This window comes from Perca fluviatilis, chromosome 6, assembly GCF_010015445.1.
Source record: "Perca fluviatilis chromosome 6, GENO_Pfluv_1.0, whole genome shotgun sequence".
Taxonomy (NCBI): domain Eukaryota; kingdom Metazoa; phylum Chordata; class Actinopteri; order Perciformes; family Percidae; genus Perca; species Perca fluviatilis.
The window spans coordinates 27510337-27520880 of NC_053117.1; the positions used below are offsets into that span (position 1 = coordinate 27510337).

The following is a 10544-nucleotide window of genomic DNA, read 5'->3' on the forward strand; positions in this document are numbered from 1 at the left end:
TCCGTGAGCCCATTGGCTGTCGCGCCCATCCGTCGTGATATTAGCCAATCATTGAACAGACTTAGTATTTATGGTGGTTGCCAATTTTCTCACACGCGTGCGCAATTCAATGTTGTGATTTTAACTGAAGCAACATGTCTGCCTCCGTGGTGCGAGCGACCGTCCGAGCCGTCAGCAAAAGAAAGATACTGTCAACAAGAGCCGCACTGACACTGGTAAGTCATAAACTGTGGTTATAAACTCACATAAAACACTTTTCTGTCCTTTAGAACATGTTTACTCGGAAAGTTAGTTGTGAACGACCATCGGCCCTTATGTAGCGTTAACGTTACGTGACCCAAAGTTAGCTAAGCTAGCTAACGTTAATCATCTAGGACTTGAACGTTACACGCATTACATCTCGGTTCCTACTTTTACGGCGCTTTCCCGTCACATCTCATCGTGTTGATGAGCTTGTATCAGCTGATATGCACACAAGGTCGGCCGTAAGGTTCTAATTGCCCTGGGCTGAACTAGATGTTACTCCTAGTGAAGGCACGTTGCTAGGCTTAACGTCAGCTGTTTGTTAATGTTCCATCGACTGCTCTGTTCCTTAATAACGACAGTTAACTGCATATTAAAAAATACATACAACCGTGTCAAGCCGTAAGTTAACCGTCTATTACAATTTTGAAAACAGTACACAAGTTAAAATGGTCTTTATTTATGAGGGAAGAACTGTAATATGCAGGACTGATTGTAAATGTATTTTCAAGTAGTTGTTTTATTTAACCAGGAATAAGACTCATTGAGATTAAAAATCTTTTTCAAGAGCGTCCTGGTCCAGGCCGGTAGCAGCACAGTTAACATGGTTTCAGACTTAAAAAAGAACATAACAATTTAAAATGGAGACACAAGAACACATTACAGAGGTCATTTGTGGCTAGTTTTGACAGCTCTAGGTGTATTTGATTGATCAGATGAAATGAAGAAGAAAAATGAGAAGAGTCTTCCCAGTTACCAGATCTTAACACTAGTTGGTGATTATGGAGGCTTGTTGTGGTCCAACGCCTAATAAAAAACGTTGTGTTGTTTTTTTTTCCTTTTAATTTGTCACGTCTCATTCTGTGATGTCGTCGCATTTATTGTACTGAGACATCCGTTGCATGTCACCATCTCTTCCCAAATATTCTTTTAGCTGTCTAATAGAGGAAAATGTACCAGAAAAGAATCAGTTAGTGGTAAAGCACTCTCACTGTGGCAAGCTGTCAGTGCAGAGTCGTGGTATTGTTACTATGGGCGGGATAAACTTGTTCTGATGGTGAATATCAGCCTGACGAGCTCTGCTAAGGGTGCTGTTGCAAGATAATGTGTGTGTATGGTGGTCCGAGATGATAAAGAGTGCGCTCGAGGCGGAGGCAACAGCAGATGATGTGTCATTAAAGGGTTCTGCTGTAGTTACTTTCTTGTCAGGGACTAAGGATAATTATAAACATAAGTCAAATATCACATAGTCTTGACCAAATACATCAATGTCAATATTGTGGTGATATTGTAGGGTTGAGTATTAGTGCTTTCACAAAATATTTTCACAATGAGATTTTAGATAGATAATCATCAATAATGTGGATATAATGACTAAGTGGGTAAAAGTAAATAATAAAACTGCTAGTTAGTCTGGTAAATTCAGAAAATTACATAACTTTACTGTAATGCAGCCTTTAAAACCAGGAAAAGACAACACTTATTACGATATCCAAAATTAAAGACGATGTCTGTTGACTTATATTGATATATTGCCCAGCCCAACCTTCATATAATAGTTCATATTAAAATGCAGAATAGCCATCATACCCTTTTTTATAAATTAAGATAATAGAAATAAGAATTGAAGATCCAGTACAAAATACTTGTAGTACTTGTATTACATTAACTATATGTATCTATTAACTGTACATTCCAAGGGCCAACAAGTAAAACATATATATATATATATATATATATATATATATATATATATATATATATATATATATATATATATATATATATATATATATATTTTTTTTTAAGAGATTAAGGAGATTCACAATTTACACTTGGTTGACAGTGTAGTCATGAAACAACTCCAGGCTGTGACACAGTTAGGATGAACTGAACATTTGGCATCAGTAGCTGCAGAAATACAGAGGAACGCACCGGCTTTAAGGGATTAACACCATGTGGATAATGTGGTTCACCTCAGTCTCTCAAATGCCTCCATGTGAGAGCCCAAACACTTTTCTGCACCTTCATCCACTCAATAACAGCAGGAGCTAAAGGGGTGCAGGTTCAATCTTTATACTGTAGGTAATTGCTTCTTTCAAGTGTTAGCCCCTGTTAGTGTTGTTTTTGGCAGCATGTTTTAATTTTAGTTTTATTCTGGTCTTTGTGTCAAGCTGTCAGTCGACTAAAAGTCTGAGCATTTTAGTCTTATTTTAGTCAGAATTATCCATGACTATTTTCGTCTAGTTTTAGTCAACGAAAACTAATGACATTTTGTCTAGTTTTAGTCAATGAAAATTGTATTTTAGTCTCTTTATAGTAATGCAATTCTATTTAACCCAGTCAATATAGTATAAGTACCTAGTATAGACGAAACCAAAATTTTCTTTTAGCCAAACCCATTTCAAACAAGCTCTGGTTTGAATTTACAACATTTATTTTACCATTTAACAAGGGATGCTTAGTAGGCTACACATGGAGTCAGTCAGTCAGTCAGTCGGGTAGGAACTAAGAACCCACTTTATGCTCTCTCACACAAACAAATACGCATGCACGCACTAGTCACATGTTAACCCACTTTACACTCCCTCTCAAACAACTATATACACACACACGCTAGTCACACACGTTTGTCTCAGTCGTTTTCAGCTCCAGTGGCTAATGTTTAAAGCTAACGTTAAAATGAGACCCATTAACCACAGCCTCATGATTTGGCATGAGCTTTCTAAAATAGAAAGTAACGTTACATTAATGTCTTGACGTGGTGTTTTTTCCTGTGATTTTGCGGCCGCATTTCTCCCCAACACATTCCATTTTCTTTTCCACTTCTATGTAATGTTGTTTCTTCTTTTTCTCCCAAAGACGAAACCCGGCTGGCCGGCCATCGGTCCCTTTTTCTGTGTCAGACTATTCATTTAGTTTGTTAGTAGTCGTTTACGCTAACTCACCGCAGCTGCATCTTCTAAATAATGACGCGCGTCGGGCTTGAGGAAGTGACGTCGTCTCGTTTTGGTCAACGAAAATGAAGAGACATTTAGTTTTCATTTTGTAAACAACATTTAGTCTCGTTTTTGTTCTTCAACAATATTGCATTCTACATTTAATTATAGTCATCATCACATGACCAGCGTTTACGTCTCGTCTCGTTGTCACGTGATAAAGGTTCGTTGACGACGATATTTAATTTTTGTTGACGAAAGCAACACTATCCCCTGCAACAGAAACTTTTCCCAGTGGGAAAAGCACCCTAGTCTTTTTCTCTATTGGCATTATTTTTTGCTCAGTGTGTTTTGAAACCAAAATACCAAATGCCAAAATACATAGCTTCCACCTGAATCCAGCATTTACATAACCTTTTTATCTTCTGTTGTGTTTTCTTTAGACTCCAGCAGCTGTGAACAAGATCAGGTTGCTGTTACAGAGCAAGCCGGAATATGTGAGTAACTGATACAACCTTAAAACACTGTGTCATCAAACAGACAGTGCTGCTCTAAATCACGGTGCTGTGTTGTTTTGAGTTTTAACTATTCAATAAATTAGGTATATCTCATCAAAACAATTAATCCTGCTTTGGGTTATTAAAAAGTTAACTTTTATCAATATATAAGAACATGTTATCTTAAGCCAATATCTAAGGGAAAAAATTATGCAGCACAATCACCTTTGTCCTTCCTTTGCTAACGTCCTCTGTTTTTAGCCAACAGATTTCTTGAACTGAAATTTAAAGGTGCGCTAAGGAAAATCTTAAAGGTCCCATGGCATGAAAAATTCACTTTATGAGATTTTTTAACATTAATATGCATTCCCCCAGCCTGCCTATGGTCCCCCAGTGGCTAGAAATGGCAGTAGGTGTAAACCGAGCCCTGGGTATCCTGCTCTTTCATTTTATCCTTTGAGAAAATGAAAGCTCAGATGGGCCGATCTGGAACCTTAAGGAGCAAGTTTACCTCCCCTTTCTCTGCTTTGCCCGCCCAGAGAATTTAGCCCACCCATGAGATAGAGACATCAGGGCTTTCAAACGAGCAAAGTGGCAGTTGGTCAAGGCCACACCCCCACCCTCCACCTTGCCGCCCCCCCCTGCCCTCTCCTCAATAGCTACAGACACAGAAGTGGCACATACTAAGGAAAGCTCATTGTGGGACTGGCTCTAGTGGCTGTAATTCTGCACCAAGGCTGAATTTCGGGAAAGAGACTTCAGATACAGTATTAGGGGACCACTCAGGTCTATATAAAAGCATCCAAAGAGCACCATGTCATGGGACCTTTTAAGTAATATCTAAAGGCAGGAGAATAATGCAACATATTGTATGCTAACATCCAGTGTGTCTTCTGATAATGCTACAGCAAAAAAAACAAAAAAACAGTTATAGCAGCAGACTCAGTTTCAGTGTTGTTCATATACTTCCATTTTGAACAGTAACATCCATATCCATATTTGCCCATAGTTCCCAGTGACAATGAATTGTAATATCCGTCTGGCTCTTCATAGATCGGTTTGAAGGTTGGAGTGAGAACACGTGGCTGTAATGGACTGACTTACACGCTGGACTACACCAAGGATAAAGACACATCTGATGAGGAAGTGCTGCAGGATGGTAAGCTATGTCTTATTTCTGTGCTTTCCTGGTAGTAAAAATAATTTGAATGTTTGGGATATGGAGACCAGGAAAAATAATATATAAATGAATTCCCTTTTTTGAGAATGATTCAGAGCATGCATTGCTGTCTGCCACAGCAACCTTTTTTGATACTACCATGCAGGGATGCTAAAGATTTCTACACATAGTGGCTTTAATAAAACTATTATATTTTTTTGTTGGAGTTTAAGGGCTGTTTCACAGTTTGCAACATAATATTCTGGCTGAGTATTGACACCAAGGTTAGGAGAACTCGGGAGTAGTGACCGCTCTACTGTGACTGTCTTGCAGGCGTGAGGGTGTTCATAGCGAAGAAGGCTCAGCTGACCCTTCTGGGAACTGAGATGGACTTTGTGGAGTCTAAACTGTCCAGTGAATTTGTCTTCAACAATCCCAACATAAAGGGCACATGTGGCTGTGGGGAAAGCTTCAACATGTGAGCATCATGGAGCCTCCGTCCGTCCTCCCTCAACCTCCCTGCTCCAAACCCTGTCCCATCCGTAAAGACAGAGAGACTGAATGTTGACGAGGAAGACGAACATGGGGAAATCTTTGCAATATGGACGTGCCTGCGTTCCTACCACAGCTCTTACTGCAGACCACTCGCGTACATGCACTTGTGAAGCCCAAGTATGCAAATTCAAGCTTAGAGGAAGGTTTTAATAGTCTGTGTAGTTGAAACTATCTCATCATGTTGATCTTAAGTTCCGATACCTCTGATCTTGGCAACTGCTTTTGTATACGCGGCCATGCATCTAAATAACTTTAGAAGGACCTCAAAAGCAAGAAGTTTTTTAATTTGGTGACTGGCTGCCATTTTACACACACATACGCACATTATTTTCAGAAATTCAAAAGTCAAATTTCACCATGACTTGTATGCAGTAAGAAATGGTATAACATGGCCTAGGAACATGCTCACTGAAGAGTTGTTCAGGTTTAAGTTGGACAAGCTACCAGGATGAAGCATGATACTGTTAAGTATTCTGTTTTTTAAGTTTGAATCTATCCACCAAAATCCATAAACCAACATCGCTGTTGATAAACACACTGTAAGACAGTGTGCTATCACCCATTGTCATGCACCCAGCAGTATGCAAAAATAGAAGAGTTTGAGTGTCTTGTAACTGCTTTATTAGTTTGTAAAATGTATATTTATCTCGGTGTGTAAATATAAAGAATGTATATCTCCCTTAAACCACGCAAGCGCACAAAAAAAGTAACGCACAAAACATGTATTCCTCACTTATGAGTACATGGCGTTTATGTTGGGTATTTTTTTTTTCTTGATCAAAGCCAGGACTCTGTGTTTGTACTGTGCAATATGTCTGTGTACATATGAAATAATAAATGGCTGAATCTAATAATAAGAATTTGTGTGGCCACTTTTTTTTATGTTTTTGCAAATTGACTGTAGGATTTGTGCCAGGATGATTGTTGCATCATAACTGAAATGACAAACTTAGACCAGTTGTCATGGAGATGGCTCAGTTGTCATTAGAATCGTCGTCTCAGTTGTCATGGTGATGGCATAATTGTCAGAACCAGATGGATTCGCTGTTGCATCATCGAGTTCAGGTTGAACTGTCATCACTACTTTTCTGTTGACTTCGATGTGTTCAGGCAGAAGGAGGTAAATGCATTTTAAAAGATGTATTTAAATAATCCATATTGTAGGGTTTTCACATTACTGAAATGGGCACTGTGATTTTCTTTTAAATCTTTTTTATTTAGGGTCCTTTTGAGGTTATGGACAATCAAAACAAGGATGGAGATTCTGACAGCGAGTCTTATGGGCTTAAGGTAGTGAAAAATGATACAGTATTTATTGTTACAAATAGCTCAGAACAAATTTGCCACATTTTCACTCTGAAATAAAGTTGATTTTGAATGCTGTGTAAAAGATATCCCAAAGGGACAAACTGACTTTTATAGTAGCTATAGTTATCTTAAACAATTTAAAACTAGTAATTAAAATTAAAATGCACATAAAAACTGCTTTCAATGGCTATGAGGCAACAGAACAAGCTGTAAATACAACACTGACATGTTATTACCCAAAGGTGTGAAGACAAACATGTTAGCAAACCGTTACCTATTTACAGCAGCAACTGAGTAATATTACTGGTCTCCCCAAACTCATGAGGAAAATATCTAGCTCTATCTATAGCAGCTAAAAGCTTCACTATGTTCACTAACTTTGTCGGCTGTTTTAGTGCTGGGGCAGTTAGTGTATGTGGGGGTTACTAGAACTTTTGCGTTGAAAACAGATGCTTTCAGAAACTTCGCTGGTAAAAAGGTGAGACCGTAAAGCTGAAGCCGGAAAGCCAAAACAATGAGTTGAAAGATGGTAAAAAGCTCTGTTGAGCTGAGGGGAACTGCAGAGTCAGGTGCTCATTCTCTGTGGATTTTTCACTAGAAGTGACCCCTTTTACATTACACATCTTTTGATCCACTGCTAATATAAAAATATTGATAATCGCAGCTTTACATTTATTGGTGTTGAGCAAATTACAGTTTTAAACATAAACGGATGGGGCTCATGTTTGTTTTGCCTCCCCTTGATTATGTCATTTTTTCTTTCTTGTGATTTTATTTCGACAATTTGTGCTAAAAGTACAGTATGTATACAAAGTGTTGACTAAAATAACACGAGTGTAAGTGGATAACTACCCACTGGATTCATATCTTGTATGAATTGTGGTAGCAAAGTCACTGTGAAGGATGATGTGTTTGGCAGAATCTTCATAAATATTTCAGCTCTGTGTCAGTTTTCTGTGAAACTCCCTCTCTGCTACCTGTCTCTGCTACTTCTTTCAGATTTCTGAGTTATTGAAGGCTTTGGCTAACAGGAAATCACCAACTATTGACCCACGAAACATCAGCTCCACCCTACAGAACACGGGGACAGGCACTTCTAACACTAATGGGACTTTTAGATCAAGAGCCTTCCTCCCTGAAAACATCAGCCAGTTGTCCAAGTGTCAGTTTAAAAGGCGGGATCACCTAAGGGAAAGCATACCTGCCTCCGTACCTGTTCTTGCCCCTATCACTGGAGTGGCCTCCTCTCAGGAGGGACAACTGCATCCCAGTGTACCATCCTCAAATCCTGTCATCCTTGCACATCTGATGCAGCCCTCTGACTCGGTCTGCTCTATGGTAGGAGAGCACGAGATGCATCCACACATCCTGGGTGTGCAGGCTTTAACCACACAGCAGCTCTGTGACCCACTGAGGACGCTGCCTGAACACTTTCCCCAGACTGGTAAACAAACAACTACACGTTACATTCATGAACACATATAGATACCTTATTGCTCTCCTTCCACACAACTAGCAAGCAAACTCACGATTAGGAACACATCCTTCGACTAGTCTATATCCTCGACGTTCCACTTCCGGGATTGCTCCGGTGCCGCAGGAAATTCCGCCGGATGCTTGTCTTTTCGCCGATGTCCTTTCCTTCCACTTTCTTTGTGTTGGAATTTTAAACTCGGGTGGATTTATGAGGACTATGGTTAACTGCTCTTCAGATCTCTGCAGGGTAGATTGAGACAGCTAGCTAGACTATCTGTCCAATCTGAGTTTTCTCTCACACGACTAATACAACGATTTACAGTAATACGATTTACAGTACGTTGTACTGTAAATCTTCCACTAAAACAAGTTCCTTCCCGAGGCATTTTTGCAGCGGCTCATGCCACCTGTGACAATTGTGATTGGTTTAAAGAAATGCCAGTAAACCAGAGCACGTTTTTCTCCCATCCTGGAATGCTGTGTGGACCCTCCTTCGCAGCGCTGTGGAGGAAGGTCTGGCAAAGCGAGACTATCCTACTAATGTCAGGGTTCTACTGTAGGCTGGAGAGGCCATACCTATTTAACAGTTACTACTCTACTGCTGTAGTTAGTTTGTGATGTATTTGAATGAAAAATTGATAAATGTGGTAATAAAGTAATTATTTTAAGATTTTAAGAAGGCACACTTTAAAGAGGTTAGATGGCTTCATAAGGTTTACAAGTTGTAACTATGGACGGATAAATGGATGTATAACCACTGACTCTCCACGTTATTAATGCTATAAAGCATTAATCAGTGATAGATTAGCATTACTAAAACTCTTTATATACATTCCCCATATGCAAATATTTTAATTTTTACAAGAAAGCAAAACATAAAAAAATGATGACCCATGGCATCAATGGCTTACCACTTTCTGCCCTATTTGACATGTCTGCCCTGCTGAAGTGCCTGTTAAAGGTCTCATGACATGGTGCTCTTTGGATGCTTTTATATAGACCTTAGTGGTCCCCTAATACTGTATCTGAAGTCTCTTTCCCGAAATTCAGCCTTGGTGCAGAATTACAGCCACTAGAGCCAGTCCCACAATGAGCTTTCCTTAGTATGTGCCACTTCTGTGTCTGTAGCTATTGAGGAGGAGAGAGGGGGGGGGGGGCAAGGGGGGGGTGTGGCCTTGACCAACTGCCACTTTGCTCTTTTGAAAGCCATGATGTCTCTCTCTCATGGGTTGGCCAAATGCTGTGGGTGGGCAAAGCAGAGAAAGGGGAGGTAACCTTCCTCCTTATGACCTCATAAGGAGAAGATTCCAGATTGGCCCATCTGAGCTTTCATTTTCTCAAAGGCAGAGCAGGATACCCAGGGCTCGGTTTACACCTATCGCCATTTCTAGCCATATTAATGTTAAAAAAAAACTCATAACGTGAATGCCATGGGACCTTTAATGTCACACTAGCAGCACAATAGCTGTTTGACCTGGCGCTCTGACATTTGTAAGCCACAGAGAACATATTATTTTCAGGATAATGAGGAAACTAATTTGTGATCTGATAATTTGCTTGTTTTGTTGAGATCTTCACTTTTTAGTTTCTTCTCAATAATGTGATCACATTGTAATAATTTCATGATCATGGTTAACAAAGCTTGTTAAATGTTTTATGGTCACAGGGACTGTCGAGCACAGAAAAAGACATAATTTTGGTACATAGACAGACCAATAAGTAGATCAATAGTGGATCCTTCACTAATTGTTGTAATAATTGATCCTGATCCAGGGCCAACCAGTGAATGGTTCTTTGAGGACTTGGTGGATCTCCAGAGGAAGCTGTTTTCAGGTGCCTTAAAGAAATCTGGGAGCCCCAAGAAACTCTCAGACAGCTAGGAAAACTCATCAGAACCCACAACTTTACCACTCGGTTGAAGACAAAGACACAGAAAAGATAAAATCAAATTGAAACCAGCAAATAGTTTGCCTGTTTTTTTTACATAGCACTTGCGTGTGTGACAGATCATAACTGCAGCACTTACAAAGACAAGAACAAAACACAAACAAGAGACTCTTTACACATGATCACTTATGTTCAAATATTAGATAGCCAGCATACAGAAGATGACAAAAATGATGTCTGAAAACACACATCCAAACTGGGAGCACTTTTAGCAAGCTGTCTGGATATCTAACTTCCTTCTCATTGGCAGTGATGCATTCAGAAAAGACCAACATTTATTTTGTGATCAAAAAAAGATGAACCATCCAATGACGCTTCAAAATCCTGTTCAGGTGTCCTGTTTTACCCCCATTTTTCTTTTCTTTTTACCAAAAGAGAAAAACAGGAGCAACTGTAATAAAAAGAAGCCCTGAACACATC

The 10544-nt window shown here is 39.5% G+C and overlaps 2 protein-coding genes across 2 annotated transcripts; both read left to right on the top strand.

The window, feature by feature from the left end:
* Positions 1–89: 89 nt before the first annotated feature.
* Positions 90–6253, top strand: isca1 (iron-sulfur cluster assembly 1). Its single transcript, XM_039803552.1, has 4 exons — positions 90–215; positions 3626–3679; positions 4733–4838; positions 5172–6253. The coding sequence occupies exons 1-4, from the start codon at positions 135–137 to the stop codon at positions 5318–5320; spliced, it is 390 nt and encodes a 129-aa protein (XP_039659486.1). The 5' UTR covers positions 90–134; the 3' UTR covers positions 5321–6253.
* A 200-nt stretch (positions 6254–6453) lies between these two features.
* On the top strand, positions 6454–10104 carry LOC120560745. The gene is made up of 4 exons (XM_039803551.1): positions 6454–6513; positions 6615–6683; positions 7701–8145; positions 9951–10104. The coding sequence occupies exons 2-4, from the start codon at positions 6630–6632 to the stop codon at positions 10055–10057; spliced, it is 606 nt and encodes a 201-aa protein (XP_039659485.1). The 5' UTR covers positions 6454–6513; positions 6615–6629; the 3' UTR covers positions 10058–10104.
* Positions 10105–10544: the final 440 nt, after the last annotated feature.